Here is a 17,433-nt window from a genome sequence, read left to right as displayed (position 1 = left end):
GCTAGTATGAACAAAGCTGCTATGAACATGTGAATACAATTTTTGTTTGGACATGTATTTTCATTTCTCTTGGGTCTATCTAAGAGTAGTGTTGCTGGGTCATAGGATAATCCTGTGTTTATAATTTTGAGGAACTGCCAGACTATTTTCCAAATCAGTTACATCATTTTACATTACTGCTCACAATATATGAGGGTTCCGATTTCCTAGTGGGGGTGAAGTGGTATTCATTATGGTTTGGATTTGTATTTCCCTAATGATGTTGAGTATCTAATACTAATACAATAATATTGAGTATCTTTTCATGTGCTCATTGGCCATTTGTGTATCTTCTTTGTGAAGAAATGTCTTTTGAAATCTTTTGCACGTTCTATTTTATTTTAAAGATTTATTTATTTTAGAGAGGGCACATGAACCTGGGAGCATGTGCATGAGAGGGGAGGGGCAGAGGTGGATGGAGAGAGAGCAGAAGAGAGAGAAGCAGACTCCTTATTGAGCATGGAGTCTGACACCAGAGTTCCATCCCAGGACCCTGACACTGGAGCTCCAGTCCAGAACCCCGAGATCATGAACTGAGTTGAAATCAGAAGTCAGATGGTCAACTGACTGAATCCCCTAGGCACCCCAGAAATCTTTTGCACATTTTGCAAAAATAATTTTTTAAAATCATAGTTAAATATACATAGCCTAGAATTTACCACTTTAACCGGTTTTATGTGTGCAGTTCAGTGACATGAAGTACATTCACAATGTTGTGCAACCATCATTCTTTCCCTTAAAAAAAAAATTTATTTATTTATTTATTTATTTATTTGACACAGAAAGAGAGAGAGAGCACAAGTAGACAGAGCGGCAGGCAGAGGGAGAGGGAGAAGCAGACTTCCCATTCAGCAAGGAGCCCAATGTGGGGTTCAAACCCAGGATGCTGGGATCATGACCTGAGCACAAGGCAGACAATTAACTGACTGAGCCACCAAGGTGCCCCTCTTCCCCCATTTTTAGTTGTCTTTTACAATTTATCTTTTACTATTGAGTTTTTATATTCTGGATACAAGTCCCTTATCACCTATATGATCTGAAAATATTTTCCCTTATTCTGTAAGTTGTCCTTTCACTTTCTTGGTGGTGTCCTTGTATTTTTTAAATAAATTCATTTTATGGTCAAACTAACTAGAGTAGTTTCTGTTGTCAGCAGTTAAAAACATTGACAGATGCACTGAGTTCTACTAAAGACAATCCTTTTACTATTTTGTTTTCTATGATAACCTGTCTCATTTCACATCTTCTATCTAATATTGTCTTAGAATTTTGGGTTTTTTCCCCCCTAGAGCTTTCCTCGTTCTATTTTTTTTTAAAAGATGTATTTAGTTATTTGGGGGAGGGGCAGAGGGGCAGGGGGAGAGGGAGAAAGACTCTCACACAGACTTCACACTAAGAGCTGAGCATGTTGTGGTGCTTGATCTCTTGACCTTGAGTGACCTTGAGTGACCTTGAGATCACCACCTGAGCTGAAACCAAGAATTGGATGCTCAAACGACCATACCACTCAGGCATCCCAGATCTTTTTTTTTTTTTTTAAGCTTTTAAAATTCTATCTGAATCGCACTCACCCACATCTTACATTTCCGGGGCAATAGACCCAAAGAATCCATGACCACCCCCAACACAGTTATAGCTACCAGCAGCCCTCCCAACTACTCCCACCTCTATCCAGCCCTGACCCGGAACCTTGGAAGTCCTGTGTGGTGTTCTTCTTCTCCCCAGACCCCTCCTCCTCCCCTCCCTTCCCTGGGTTACACTGTCGCCAGCAGGTGGGATGTTATGAATGAGCTCAGTGTCACACCATCCACAGTGCCCAGGACAAGGCTCTGCAAAAACCTGGAACACAACGTGTCAGGTTAAACTGAATCTTGCGACCTATTTCCTCATTTTTATATTCTAAAACATTTGTAAAATCTGATTTTAAATTCTTCTTTTAATGGCCACATTTGCAGGACTAGGGCCTAACGTGGGGTGCAGAACAGATCTACGGTGCTCAATTTATGACTGGAAGAATGGAATTCTTTGGGGAATTAACCTCTAGGAGTTTGTGAAATGGTGAAAAAAGGTAAAGCTTCTAGAAAAAGTTCTCAGGACCCAGAGAGGAGCAAAGACTATTATCTGGGGCACCATGAGTCAAGGTGAATGCATTTCCTGGCAGATTTTTCTGGTGGATTAGGCTGCACAGTGCTTTGAGTCTGCTTAGTTTTTGCAAACTCTCTTCTCCCACCCCCTGTTCCCACGCCTGTAGAGCAGCCTTAAACATTTCAGATTCAAGGCTAACTGAAGGGCACCTGTTTGAAATAGCTGGAAGGGGCCCCAGTTCATTCAGTCATAAATCCAGCTGATGTTTACGGAGAACACACTTTAATGCAAGGCACCTCTCTGGGCACAAAAGGGAACAAGGTTCGTTTCCGTAATAAGGAGTCGGATGATGAATAGGCGGGCAAGACAAATACAATTAACCATAACCCAAAGCTGAATTAAAGAGGCATAGAAACCTGTTTTGAACACTCATGGAAAGAACTCACCCACTTTTTCAAGTAGCAGGAGAGGCTTTATGGAAAAGGTGGGGAAGGAGAGCTAGGCTTTGCTTATAAACTTAGGACCTCTGAGCCTAGTCCCTGTTCTCCAGGAGCTCCCATACTAGTTGGGAAGAAAATCACATATACAAGCAGCTGCAATTCAAGTCCATATGTGATAAAAGGGATTTGTAAGTCAGCGAAAAGCGAGAGATCATTTCCTACTACAGTAACCAGAACTTTATGGCAGGGTGGACTTGGGCCCTAAGAGATGAAATGAATTTATTAAAATGCATATTTCAGGGGCGCCTGGGTGGCTCAGTGGTTTAAGGCCTCTGCCTTCAGCCCAGGTCATGATCCCAGGGTCCTGGAATCGAGCCCCGTATCGGGCTCTCTGCTCGGCAGGGAGCCTGCTTCCTCCTCTCTCTCTCTCTGCCTGCCTCTCTGCCTACTTGTGATCTCTGTCTGTCAAATAAATAAAAATAAAATATCTTAAAAAATGCATATTTCAGATAAAAACCAATTAGATGCTCTAGATAATTTGGAAAACCCAGAAAAATATAAATAATAAAACAGAGGTCCTTTGGTGGCTCAGTTGGTTAAGCGTCTACCTTCAGCTTAGGTCATGATCTCATGGTCCTGGGTTCGAACCCCCTGATAGGCTCCCTGCTCAGGGGAGAGTCTGCTTCTCCCTCTCATTCTGCCCCTTCCCGCTGCTCATGCTCTCTCTCACGCGCTGTCTCTCTCAAATAAATAAATAAAATCTTTAAAAAAAAAAGAATAAGGCAGAAATCTATCTATAAACCTACTACCTACAGATAAATAAATTGCAAGACATATGCTTAGTACATATTTGAATATGAATAGAGCTAGTAAATGACATTACCATTTACTGTCTTTTTTTCTTATGCATATTTTTATTATATAATTTGGAAACTTTTTAAAAAAGATTTCATTTATTTATTTGACAGAGAGAGAGAAAGCACAAGTAGGGGGAGCGGCAGACAGAGGGAAAGGGAGAAGCAGACTCCCCACAGAGCAAGAAGCCTATGTGGGGTTTGATCCCAGGACCCCAGGATCCCTACCTGAGCCAAAGGCAGATGCCCAACCCACTGAGCCACCGAGGAGCCCTGGGAGCCTGTTTTTATTTTTATGTATTTATTTTTTAAAAGATCTTATTTATTTATTTGACAGACAGAGATTACAAGTAGGCAGAGAGGCAGGCAGAGAGAGAGGAAGGGACGTAGGCTCCCTGCCGAGCAGAGCCCCATAAGGGCTCCATCCCAGGACCCCGGGATCATGACCTGGGCTGAAGACAGAGGCTTTAACCCACAGAGCCACCCAGGCACCCATGGAACCTGTTTTTAAAAAACATATCCTGTAAGGGGACCCGGCTGGCTCAGTCACTAGAGCATGTGACTCTTAACTTTGGGATTGTAGGTTTGAGCCCCATGTTGGGTGTGGAGAGTACTTAAAAATAAAATCTTAAAACATTTTTTTAAAATCCTATAAAAATTCACTTTATATTAGTAAAATTATTAGAAAATACTTTTTTAAATAACTAAGAAAATACTGTTTAAATAAATATCAATAATTAATTGATATGTCATTTCTAGAACCAGTTTCCAGAGTGTTCACATTTAGATTTTTTCTAAACTTCCAATCATTATAAATAAAACTTCAGTGAAACTGCTAAACACAAATCTTTGTTGACATCTCTATATTTTCAAGGTAGTGGAATTATCAAGTCTGGGTGTCTTAACATTTACAGGGCTCTCAAGAGAGTAAGACATTGCACAATTATTTTCTTGAAAGGTTATACCAATTTACATTCCCACTAGCAAAGTATGAGATTGAGATATGCACCTTCATCAACAGTGTTCTTTAAAATATTTGCTAATCCGATGAGACAGTAGTAAATCTACTACTCTACTGTTTTTGTGTTTTTTTAAAATTTTGTATTTATTTGTTAGTATAGTATTGTCATCTATACTTCAATTAAAAATGAACTTTTTAAAAATTTGTATTGATTCAATCACTAGTGATGTGGGACATTTTAAATATGATCACTTCCATCAATATTTCCTTTAAGTTTCCAGTTCATGTTCTTCGTCTCTTTGTGGGGAGGCAGTTGGAGAGAATCTGCAATTCTCAGTCAGTCTGGGCTCTTCCATGGTTATCATTTTGTGAGCATTTGTCACGGTGTGATCTCATTCGTTCATGTTCCTCTCTCTCTCTCTCCCTCTCCCCCACCTCTCCTTCCTCCCCAGCCACCTCCCAAGACAGCCCTTAAACATAGCCAACTACTTCGCCCAGTGCTCAAAGAAACCATGCTCTGTTGCAACACGGGAGGAGAAACTGGTGCTTTGGGGACAATATGTTCAGATTGTCAAGGGCCATTGAGTCATTGAGCCTCTCTTTTTAAACACTGATCTTAGAACCTAACCTCCCCCATGACATCAAATTAAACTCCACAGCATTCCTCTCTTGATTTCCCAAGTTTCAACTGAACCTTATCCTCCTGCCTTCATCATGTCTGTTCCTGCTGAGCCTGGTGTGGACCTTCCTACAGTCTCCTTAGACCGAATCCTGCCTGTTGCTGATTATGAAGCTCTAAGAGTGGCCACTGGCTGAGGGTAATCTCTTCCTCTGAATCCCGTAGCACATCGTAGTTCACGGACAGTGTTTTCTAGCATCCCAAATGTTCTGATTATTTGTGCATGCCATTCTTCTACTTCATTACTTTATCAACCCCTAAGAGTCTGCTTGTGTAGGGTCTACGTCTTCTTTAGGTCTGGATTCTCATGATGCAGTTAGCAGAAATCAAAAAATGTTTCATGCATTAAAAGATTAAATGTCATTTAACAGAAACACTAGGGGAAAGAGAGCTACTTTGAAAGGGAAACCAAACCTTAATTTTAATTGTATTGGCTGTGGTAATATTACAGACTGAATCATGTACCCTTACCCCACCCTGGCGGGGGCGGGGAGCAGCTAGCCAAATTCATAATTGAATCCCTAAGTCCCATGTTAGGATATTTAGAGATAAGGCCCTTGGGGAAATAATAAAAGTTAAATGAAGTCGGAAGGATGGAACCCTAACCCAGTAGGATTAGTATCTTTATAAGAAGAGGAAGGGACACAGCTCTCTTTCTCTCTCTTCATTTGTGTGCGCAGTAAAAAGGCCATGTGAAGACACAACTGCTATCTTCAAATCTGAATTGGATTCCTTATCAGAACCTGATCATGCAGGTGGCTGGTTCTGAGACTTCCAGCCTTCAGAACTCTAAGAAAATAAGTTTCTGTTGTTTAAACCACCAGGCTGTGGCATTTTATTACGTCAGCCTGAGCTAATATAGAGGTCATGGTAAGACGTTAGGTAGAAATGGGAGAAAGTCGGTCTAAAAAAGGAGTATTAGTAACCTAATCAAAGAACTCACAGGATCTCACAATGAGACCAGTTGGCGGTGGTAAATAAAGGAAGAGTTGGGAAACATGCTTCCTTTTGTCTTGTCATAAGGGCACAAGATACTCTCTCTCTTTTTTTTTTAAATTATTTTATTTATTTATTTGACAGACAGAGATCGCAAGTAGGCAGAGAGGCAGGCAGAGAGAGAGGAAGGGAAGCAGACTCCCTTCTGAGCAGAGCGCCTGATGTGGGGCTCGATCCCATGACCCTGGGATCATGACCTGAGCCGAAGGCAGAGGCTTTAACCCACTGAGCCACCCAGGTGCCCCCACAAGATACTCTCTTATTCTGCATCCTTTTAAATCCCCTATTGCAAAGCAATAAAAACTGATAGAAATTACAACTGGATTCCAGGGACTGAGAAACTGAATGGGGCTAAGCGATTAATTTTAGATCAAATACAAAGTCAGGAGAGGGATATAAGCACTCAAATAATGTTTCAAAACAACTGGAAATCTGACAAGGAAATTGCCACTGGCTTCCATGAGAGCAAGAGTCTACTCTCTTATAATGTTTTCTTGATGATATATTGATTTTCTTGAGCTGATGCATTAGCCACGGAAAGATGTTCTGAGTCTCCAGGGACATTACTCGATCTGGGCATCAGGCCAGATCACAGAACCACACATGACTTCAAAACCAAGTATTAAGGAAGAACACATTAGAAAGCCAAGAGAAAAAGAGAACAATTCTCTCTGGGGTCTTAATATTTGTTCTCAGGTCCCTGCAAAAACTCACTCACCATAAACTGCATATGTTAAATACGTGTCATGCTTTTGAAGTTTCAAACAAAAAAAATCTTACTCGTATGAAACAAAAACAATAAAGACAGGCAAAGAGCTTTTTGAGGACCCTACTTCTTGGAACTCTTATAATTCAATGTCTTTTCAGTTCTTGCATTAGCAATTAAAAACAAAAGAAACCATGAAAATGTTTCTTTCAAAATTTCCTTTTATCCAACATGAGGAGAAAATATGGGGACGATTGAGTCATTTTCTTATCCTTTATGATAGATTTCAATGTATTCTGTGCCTAACCTCCAAAATATCTATATCCGATACATAGATTCTTTTTTTAAATTTTTTTTAAAGATTTTATTTATTCGTCAGAGAGAGAGAGAAAGCATAAGCAGGGAAAGCAGCAGGCAGAGGGAGAAGCGGGCTTCCCATTGAACAAGGAGCCCGATGTAGGGCTCGATCCCAGGCCCCTGGGGTCACGACGTGAGCCAAAGGCAGAGGTTTAACTGACTGAGCCACCCAGTTGTCCCCAAATAAACTTCTAGGGGCATGTGGGTGACTCAGTCAGTTAAGCATCTGCCTTTAGCTCAGGTCATGATCACAGGGTTCCTGGATCGAGCCCCACGTTGAGCTCCCCGCTCAGCAAGGAGTCTGCTGCTGCCTCTCCCCCTGACTCTTGCTCTATCCCTCTCGATCTCTCTCGGTCAAATAAATAAATAAAATCTTAAAATAAAATAAAATAAACTTTTAATAAGTATAAATTACAAACAAGAAAGTGCCCAAGTTCTAAAGCGACAATTCAATGAATTATCAAAAAGGAACCACAACAGGGTAAGCGCCAGCCAGATCAAGAAACAAGAAACCTTACCAGCAATGCAGACGTTCCTTTTCAAGTATAGTTTTAGGCTAGACATATTTTTTCATAAAAATATTATTAATAGATAGTAAGTGCCTAGATCAGTCCACAAAAGCTAAAAATGTTTATGAATACACTGCCCAGGGGCTAGAGGGACATCTCCACTTACCAGGGCCTATTCTAACTTAGATTCCTTCGTCAACTGCACGGCTCCTGGGAACATAAATTAGCATAACCACCCAGTGTTAACTGGAAAGTAGTTTACGGATATATATCCAGATCCTTAAAAATATGCGTATGTTATGCCCTAGTGATTCCAGCTAAAAAATTTTTCTCCAAGCAGTATCACAGGTGTGCTGATGGATACTTGTCCAAAAAGCATCATAAGAACAGTAGCCCTGGGACAGCTCTGTCACTTCCTAACTGTGCGATCTGGGACAAAATATCTCACCAACTGCTCTGTGCCTCAGTTTCCTCATCTGTTAAATGGTAATAAGAGTAGGTTGTTTCAAAGAGTTGCATAAAGAACTTAAAAGAGTGCCTGTCACAGTGGTTTAACATTTGTTAAGAACTTAGTTATTATTACAAAACCATTCATCACGACATTATTCATAAGAAAAAGAATTTTTGAAAGTTATTAAATAGGGCAATGAATGCATATACTTTTGTGCATCCATACAAAATGTCTCCCTTGGGGGATGGCACAGGGTTTAAAAATGCAGACTCTGGAACCCAAAAGCCAGCCTGGCCCTGACCAGCTGTATGACCTTGGACAACTTTCTTAACTCTCTGAGCATCAGTTTCCTCATTTGAAAATAGAGACTAAAGGGGTGCCTGGGTGGCTCAGTCATTTACACATCTGACTCTTGGTTTTGGCTCAGGTCATGATCTTAGGGTCGTGAGGTCAAGCTCCGTGGCTGGCTCTGTGCTCAGCTCAGTCTGCTTGAGTTTCTTTTGCTCTGCCCCTCCCCCTGCTTGCTCTCTCTCTCAAATAAATAAATAAATATTAAAAAAGAAAAAAAGAGGGGTGCCTGGGTGGCTCAATGGGTTAAAGCCTCTGCCTTTGGCTCAGGTCATGGTCACAGGGTCCTGGGATCGAGTCCCACATCGGGCTCTCTGCTCAGCGGGGAGCCCGCTTCCTCCTCTATCTCTGCCTGCCTCTCTGCTTACTTGTGATCTCTGTCTGTCAAGTAAAAAAATAAAATCTTAAAAAAGAAAAAAAGAAAGAAAGAAAATAGAGATCAAGAGACTTATCTTGGAGTGTTCACTAGTTCATAAACATAAAGCACTTAAAACAGTCCCTGATATATAGTTAGCGCTTAAGCAGTGTTGGTGCTCTCCATCGTTAAATTGATGGCCTGGTGATCCACCAAATGCACAATGCCTTCTGGTCGGTGGCTGAGAAACTACGCGCTCTGCGAGGAGAAGACAAACAGAACAAAACCTAAATCCTTTTCAGAATTAATAGAGGGAATTACAGACACAGGCCTGGGCCTGGATGCTACGTGCACGATTTCCGTGTGAAGGAACTGGGAAGAGTTGTTCTGCTGGCAGCACCAGAATGCACTGCTTTGGCTAAAAGGGGAAAAAAAAAAATCCCCCAAACAAAAACTCCCACCACGCCACGGCAACAAACAAGTCTTGGGCAGAGAAAAAAGCTGGGCTGGTTTCCCTAATCTCCAGCACCCCTCACCCCCTCTTTTCTTCTCCCTGACCCCCTCTCCTGTCCCCTTGTTGCTTTGGGCTTCCCAGGGACTGCAAGACTGGGAGTGGAGATTTCCATCCACTTGGGGGAGGAGGCCTGCATACAACAGCTCCCACAGAAACATCTGGGGGGGGGGTGCTGCGCTGATGTGACCCCTGTCCCACTTTTAAAGCCTTCGGTGTGAGTGTGGACACAAGCCAGACATGCTTTTGTTCTAAAGGAGCAGGTTTCTAGGCAGCCTTGGAAAATCACAAGGTATGGCGACATTGCTCTGACCCAGTAACCCCAATTTCTGAATAGGACAAAGGCCAGCAGTCCCCAAGCCCTACTCCCTTCACTATCAGCAGCTCCCATCCCCCAAGAACCTTGCTCCTCTAAAGGGACACCAGAAACTGTGACACCACCAGCTGTGTGTGCAGAGGGTAGCCGTGGTGCCCTGGGCACCATGGCCTGTGAGATAAAGGAAGCTTTGCGCTGGAGGCCCTTATTCCCTGAATACCCCTGGACAGCAATGGGGCAGGCTGGGCGGCTGCCAGGGCCCCCTCCCAGCCCTCCAGTGACAGTTTGGACAATGGCACCGCTTGGTTCGCTGCGGGCACTGAGTGTGGGAAGAGAGCGGCTTTGTTCAGGCCTTGTCACTATCTTTCCTTGCCACCGTTCCAACCAGGCTTCTGGGGCTTGCAGGGTCACTGCTACCTTATAGGGTCTTTTCCATTCTACTTTCTTAATGGACTGGCATTAATTAATATTTAGTCTTGTGTCCCCAGTGTGCCCAGACCACAGATAGCATCCAGAAGACCCAATAGCTATCCTCGAGGAGGAGATGGTTAGAAGGGCCATGTTTCTAAGAAATCACTGATCATTGCTATGTTTTTGTTGTGGTGGTGGTGGTTGTTGTTAAAAATGCCCTTAAGGAGGGGCACATGGGTGGCACAGTTGGCTGAGCAACTGACTCTTGGTTATGGCTCAGGTCCTGATGTCAGGGCTGTGAGATCAAACCCTGGGTTGGGCTCTGTGCTCAGTGCAGGAGTCTACTTCAGAAACTCTCTCTCTCTCTCTGCCCTGCCCTCTCATTCTCTCTTTCTCAAATAAATAAAATAAATCTTTTTTTTTTTTTTAAAGATTTTATTTATTTATTTGACAGAGAGAAATCACAAGTAGATGGAGAGGCAGGCAGAGAGAGAGAGGGAAGCAGGCTCCCTGCTGAGCAGAGTGCCCGATGCGGGGCTCGATCCCAGGACCCTGAGATCATGACCTGAGCCGAAGGCAGCGGCTTAACCCACTGAGCCACCCAGGCGCCCCAATAAAATAAATCTTTAAAAAAAAATGCTCTGGAGGAAACAGAATGACCCAGTGAGGAATGCAGATCAAGAATTGTGTTCTGAGAACCCTAGTTCTTGTTGCTCGGGTCCCAGTGGAAGAACCTATATGTCAAATAGATTGGGCTCTCCTGGGTGTTCCTAAAAATGCAATTATTGCCATTTGCTGGGGAGGCACTTGCCGGCCCCAGAAGGAGCCAGCCTTGCAGATTTCACAGGACTTGAATAAAAGACAGAAGCTCCTCAGCAACATTTTGCTTCAAGCTCTTGTATTTAAAATTAAGTCATCCAGGGGTGCCTGGATTTTCCACATGGAAAGATTAATTCTCATCTGAGAATTAATAGATGGGCCTGAAATAGTCTCCTGGAATCTGCTCATTTGAGAGTATCCACAAAAAATGTGTTTCTTACTTTCTCAGGAGATCACACATTCAAGTCGGTTACTTTATATAACAGGAAGGCACCCATTTTTTAAAAAATTTTATTTATTTGACAGACAGAGATCACAAGTAGGCAGAGAGGCAGGCAGAGAGAGAGGGGGAATCAGGCTCTCCACTGAGCAGAGAGCCCGACGCGGGGCTCGATCCCAGGACCCTGGGATCATGACCTGAGCCGAAGGCAGTGGCTTAACCCACTGAGCCACCCAGGTGCCCCAAGGCACCCATTTTTTAGATGACCCTTCAGATGTTTGAAGATCGTTGGGAAATTAGTTAAACAGACATGGTTTTCTGGAGGCAAAAATTGGGGCAGGTAGAATAAAACCTCAAAGTAGGGGAGGATCCTATGTGTGTTCGCAGGTGCTAGTCTGGTATTTTCTTGCTGCTTCTCTTTGCCCACCTTCTGGCTGGTGTAAAACTCATGTGTACAATGGCAACAGATCTTGTTATGCCAAACGCTCCCAGAAAAAGTGTGAGGGGCTCCTCATATTCAGAGACCTGCAGGGTTAGGAACTCAGGTGGTGTCACGTCCATTCCTTTCTCTCCTGTTACTCTCTTCCTCTTCCTCTCTTCCTCACTCAAGTGTTTACTGATCACTAGTCAGTATGTGCTAGTCTCTGGGAATATAGAGCTCAAAACCATGGTGTTGGCCCTAGAAGAATCCACATTCTATTGAAGAATTCCATGGGGCGGTGTTATGACAGACGTATGTACAAGATGCTGTGGGAGGGAGCACCCTTAGCCAGACTTGGGACATCGGTGAAGGCTTTGTGGAGGAACAGATGATGCTAGAAGTGAGGGAGTATGGAAGATTGAGGAGGAGTGTGTCAAATGGTGACGGAGAGGAGGGTGATTAGTGCTTGAAGTTTCTGATTCGGTTGGTCAGTGGTGGTCTTGTGGACAACAGTGTATCGGGGTAGAAGCCACTGAGTCAAGGGGATCAGCCAGTGCAAAGGTCCAGAGGCAAGAGACAATATTCAGAGAACAACCAGTTGTTTGGTCAGGCTGACACCCAGCATGTAAGTGAGTGAGCGATCCTGGATGAGATGGAACTGACAGGAAATGGAGCCAAAGAAAACTGTCTTACAAGGATGAAGCAAATGTGGCCAAGGTCTTGAGTGCTGACTGTTTTGGGATCCATTGTACCATTAGGTCTATTTCTGTGTTTATTACAAATACTCATAGTAAGTTTTATGGAAAAGTAGAATATCCCCAAAATGCACCAAGACCAGAACATCGCTCAAACAGATCTGAACTTGAATCACAGGTCTGCTGGTTTCTAGTGACTACTGAGGACTCTGGGAAGTTACTTAACCTCTCCAGTTCTCATTTCCCTCACATGATCATGGGATAATAATCATGCCTACCTTCTTGGGCTTTTATGAGGACTGAAAAAATAGAACACGGGGAAGGCCCTCCACAGTATTTGGCATGAGTTATCCCTTTTCTATCACAGAGGGATCATCTCATTCATTCTGATTGAGATTTTTGGGTGATGTTGTGCGGGGTGCTAAGCAGAGAATATTTAAATATTCCATAAATTTCAGAAGTATAGCCTGCAAGGCAAGGTCTGGAGCTGGAAGCAGACCTGGGGCAGTGGTGTGGAGTGAAGAACATAGCCACACCGCAGACTCACGTGTGTAAGTTCAGAGCCCCTGCAGATGATGGCTGAGGAACAGAGAGTCTGCTGAGCTCCCTAAGTGTAGCGATGGAACACTGATTGCATTCATAATCCTTTGCATTCCCCATTTTCTGTTCACATAAATTCTCAAACGAGACACACCGACACCATCACACATACTTAGTAGATAGGCTATTTTGCTATCCAGGATGTTACGGACCCATCAAAAAAGATGGAAGGCAAATCTGGGACTGTATGCTCTGGGGAACCCCTGGGAGCCCTTGAGACATAGCTCAACCCCGATCACACCTGTATCACACCTGCAGTCCTGATCAGCTCTTCAGGGAGAACGGCTCCTGGTAGGTCTTTAACGACCAGGTGTGTTTGCCCACTCTCAGCCTGCGCTTTCTGGTACCGTACCTGACAAGCTGACAGGCACACTTCACATTTTGCAGCTGAGAACTGCAAATAGAACTTAAGCAAAATTACTCAAACAGTTGGGCCAAAGGGCCCACCTCTGACTTGACAAACAGCAGATATGCTCCTGGACACCAAGCTCTGGAACTCTCTTGGAAAATGCTATGTATCTCTAAAGGGGTGTGTAGGAGGAAAACATTTAGATCTGTGAGCTCAGGGTAAATAAACTCAAGGCTGGCAGTTTCTGTGTGTTCTTTGAAGTGTTAAAGAGCTAAATACATATATCCTGAGATCCGACTGAGGATCCTCCAAAGATGGAGTGCTCACAGCATGGAAACTTTCCTTCCAACAACCTCTCTGCTCTTCCCAGAAGGGTAAAACACAGTGTTAAAATTGAACTTTGAAGCTGTAACCTGACTTCAGAACTATTTACCCTAAAGAGTGCCATGTTCTTTTCCAAGATAGCTTCAGATCATATAGCTCCCCAAGGCATTCCCAGTTGCAACATTGGAAGTCTTAATTTTTTTTTTTTAAAGATTTTATTTTTAAGTCATCTCTATATCCAACATGAAGCTCAAACTTAAAACCCTGAGATCAAGAGTCACATGCTCTATGGACCAAGCCAGCCAGGTGCCCCAAACACCTCCCCACAACTGGCCCTTCCTGGTCTTAAGATCAGTGGGGCAAGACTACTAGGCTTCAGCGCTTTAAAGGAAGTTGTTTAAAGGAAGTTGTTCTTGGCTTTCCTTCCCGATTGCTAATTAGCTTCTACAGGAGGCCACATTTTGGTACCAGTCACTAGATGAATTCTTGAAAAGCTATGAATATAAATGCCAGCTCTATTCCACAGGAACTCCTCAGTTCATAACACAAGGCTATGTCCTGGACACCTTCGTGGTGACTCACACTTCAGGTGGCTTACTGGCTGTGTGACTTTGTCCAAGTTACTTAACCCCTCTGCTTCAGATCCCTTTTCTATAAAGCAAGGACAGGAACCGTTCTGACTTTAAGGAGTTGGTGAGGACCCAGTGAGATAAAGTCCTGGCACATAGTAAGCGCTCAATAAATCATCATTGTTATTACCGTTGATACGTGCCATTGTCACAGTATTTCATTCACACATGCTTTCATGTTTGATTTTGTGGACCCATGAGAGCAGCCCTTGGTATGTAAGAGCTGTAGAATATTGTTATTGTAAATCTCTTATGTGAGCATTAACTTATGTAAATTCTGCCTCTGAAATGCCAAGAAACTGGCATGTCCACCATTCTGATAAAAGATGCTGGATAACAGCTGTCTTTGTGCCTTGTGGGGTCTCCTGGTACTCTCCCCATCTTCTCTCTCACTGGTCCTCCTCTTTATCCTTCCTCATTCTGCTGTCTTGCCCTCTGGAGGTGCTTGCCCAGTGGGAATGGAGAGTGCACTGGTCTGTCTGAAGGAGGAATGAGTCTCTGCCTTGCCTGCCTGTCCCTTTCCAATACCACCCATGGGGCAACTCATCCTCCTCCTCCTGGGCTCTGAGAGCACTTCAGGAAACCCTGGCTTCACTCAGAGACCTCCTGGTATTTTCATACACTGAGCTGAAATGTTCAGGTTGCTTTGGGTCAAATTCACTTAAAAACCACCTCTGCGGGATGCCTGGGTGGCTCAGTTGGTTGGACGACTGCCTTCGGCTCAGGTCATGATCCCGGAGTCCCGGGATCGAGTCCCACATCAGGCTCCCAGCTCCATGGGGAGTCTGCTTCGCTCTCTGACCTTCTCCTCGCTCATGCTCTCTCTCACTGTCTCTCTCTCAAATAAAAATAAATAAAATCTTTAAAAAAAAAAAAAAATAAATAAATAAATTAAAAAAAAAAAAAAAAACCACCTCTGCATCTGAATTAATTCCTCCAGGAGCACCCAAATATGTTGGCTTTAAAGGTGGTGTATCCAGATAACAAATACAAAGTCTGGGGCTTGGGAGAAGTGGGAAGATTTAGAAAGCACCAGATGTATTCAAGTCCCATGAGTCACCTTTAGTTTCGCTAAAAGTTAAACTTCACCTTTTCAGGTTTTCTGGCTCGTGTCCATATCAAACACTGACTGTGAGTTCACGGACCCCACACCCTGAGGCTCCTCAGAAAGGACAGAACAAAATTCTCTGATCAAAGCTGCCATAGGTGATTTTCCGTTTAGCAGGAGGCAATTATTCCCAAAGCAATTCCCAGGGCTCTAGCTGTGCCCTCCCCCTTGCGATCTGAGACACAGCACACCCCCCTCCCTTGACCCCGTGCCCCTCTGCACCATGAAGGGCGTCTTAGTACCAAATGGAATAGCCAGGACGATGACATCAGTCAGTAAAGGCTGTAGCCGAGCAGTTTCCCTCCCTCACTCATTTATTTACCAGCACGAAACCAGAAAGAACGCTCAGGTGGGCTGGCTATGCCCATTGCGTGTCACCCCCTCTCACATGGTGTCCTCAGGCTCCACCGCCTTTTCTCTTGGGTAGTCAAGGACAAATGCTCTAATCGCCTGGGGCTGTTCCTCCATTCCTGAGCCCCACTGCAGCAGGCAGAGTACCCTCTGAGCACTTTTACGGGCAATAAAACTTTATAGCATGCCAACTTCAAACCGTTCCCACATTTCTGAATAGAACTATTAATGACATACAAGAAGACTACGGTTTGCCCTTTGAAAATACCAGCAGATAGGAGACCCCTTCACAACAGGGTCGGCTGAGTTCTACCCGCTAACAGCAGGCTTACAGAAACCCCACCATGGCAGAGCCCAGCTCCTGACCGTGAACACTTAAGTTAGGAAACGAAACAGCCTCTGAGCCTCACAACATTACCCACACAGCCGTGAGCTTTGCCTCTCCCCTGTTGCTTTGCTGTCAAACCCACCTGTGTCTCTCCTCTCGTTTTTTTCCTTCCCTGTGCATTTCTTGCCTGGGTTGACCAGAATCATTATGAGCCTTGTCAGCAAACCCCAGAGAAATGACTTTCTCCTTCCGTGGTTAGCAGGCAACAAATGAAAACCAAGAAAAAGCTAGCAATTCAATAGCAACTTGCTTCTCTTAAACGGTGCCCAGGATTAACCAGCGAGCCCATAAAAAGCATCATCACACACTCGGAACTGTCCTTACCCGTGTTCCATAACGGCCGCTCCTGGACATCAGAGACTGGCCCCAGCCTCCTCCGATGTGGGGACTCAGCTCTCTGCAGCCCACAGACAATTGGGCCCATTATAGTCATCAGGCTGCTGAGTTAAAGGGTGGCCCTTACAAAAATATAAACAGCTCGTCAGCACAAGCCAAAGGGGCAGGGCTGCGGTATCAGGGGACAATGGGAGCCAATGACCAGCCTCTTCGGGCTCTGTTAGCTTAAGATATTAGGTTTCATTCTGAAGTCGGGGAGACCAGAGAGCTGGAGAGGGAGCCAAAGAAGAACAGCCAAGTCCTCGTCTTTATAGCCAGCAGCATGAAAGGAGTCCAAGTTGAAAAGTTTAATCACTGCCTGCAGACCAATTTCAAGGAAAAGTTCGTATGTCTCCAACATAATAATATACATTTTAAAAGTCACAAACATTGGTGTTGCATTAGCCATCTTCATTCTTCTGGGGGGTCAATGAATGGTCTATTTATTGCGGCCTGTAGGAGCTTTCCAATCAAAGAACAAAATCCAAGGAGGATGCCTTTATGACATACTTATTCTGTGGAATAAAGTGTCTGATGAGAAGCCTTCACTACCCCCACAGAGAAAATGTTTGATTTTATAGGTATGTCTTCAGAACCCAGAGAAATAGGCTTATTTTTGTCCCCAAATAGAAATGGCTCACATTCTTTTTTTTTTTTTTTAATTTACTTTTTGACAGAGAGAGAGACAGCAAGAGAGGGAACACAAGTAGGGCGAGTCGGAGAGAGAGAGAGAAGCAGACTCCCCACGGAACAGGGAGCCCCATGGTGGGGGTGGGGGAGCTCGATCCTAGGACCCTAGGATCATGATCTGAGCCACCCAGGAGCTCCCACATTCATTTCTTAAATACCTACTTTATCCAATCATACATATGCAAACAAAGCAGAAGTTAGCTCAGTACATTTGGAAGAAGACAGGATAGCCATGACTTTTGTTTTCTTCTTTTGATCTTAACTAAATTTTGCTTTTAAAGCTACTATGCCAACTTAACCTTTCAATACCCTATGATAATAACCAAGAACAAGAAAATAAACTGTGCCTTTTTTTTCTGTGTATGATTTCTAAATAATATACTGAGGTAAAAATAAAGTTAAGAGCTATTTGGCTGATTTGTGGCATTGCATAAATTATAGCCATA

The 17,433-nt window shown here is 43.7% G+C and overlaps 1 protein-coding gene across 2 annotated transcripts in view; it reads right to left on the bottom strand.

Moving 5' to 3' along the window:
- Positions 1-16,404, bottom strand: part of TRIM2 (tripartite motif containing 2) — a 119,687-nt gene extending 103,283 nt beyond the window's left edge. For both annotated transcript variants that reach the window (XM_032332542.1, XM_032332544.1), the window contains exon 1: positions 16,247-16,404. In XM_032332542.1, the coding sequence (XP_032188433.1) occupies positions 16,247-16,276 (30 nt within the window). In that variant the 5' untranslated portion in view covers positions 16,277-16,404. The remainder of the gene's footprint in view (positions 1-16,246) is intronic.
- Between the last annotated feature and the right edge of the window lie 1,029 nt (positions 16,405-17,433).

The sequence above is a fragment of the Mustela erminea genome, chromosome 2 (assembly GCF_009829155.1).
Source record: "Mustela erminea isolate mMusErm1 chromosome 2, mMusErm1.Pri, whole genome shotgun sequence".
NCBI classification, from domain to species: domain Eukaryota; kingdom Metazoa; phylum Chordata; class Mammalia; order Carnivora; family Mustelidae; genus Mustela; species Mustela erminea.
Note: the sequence above shows the minus strand (reverse complement) of the source record. Positions and strands in the feature narration are given on the sequence as shown.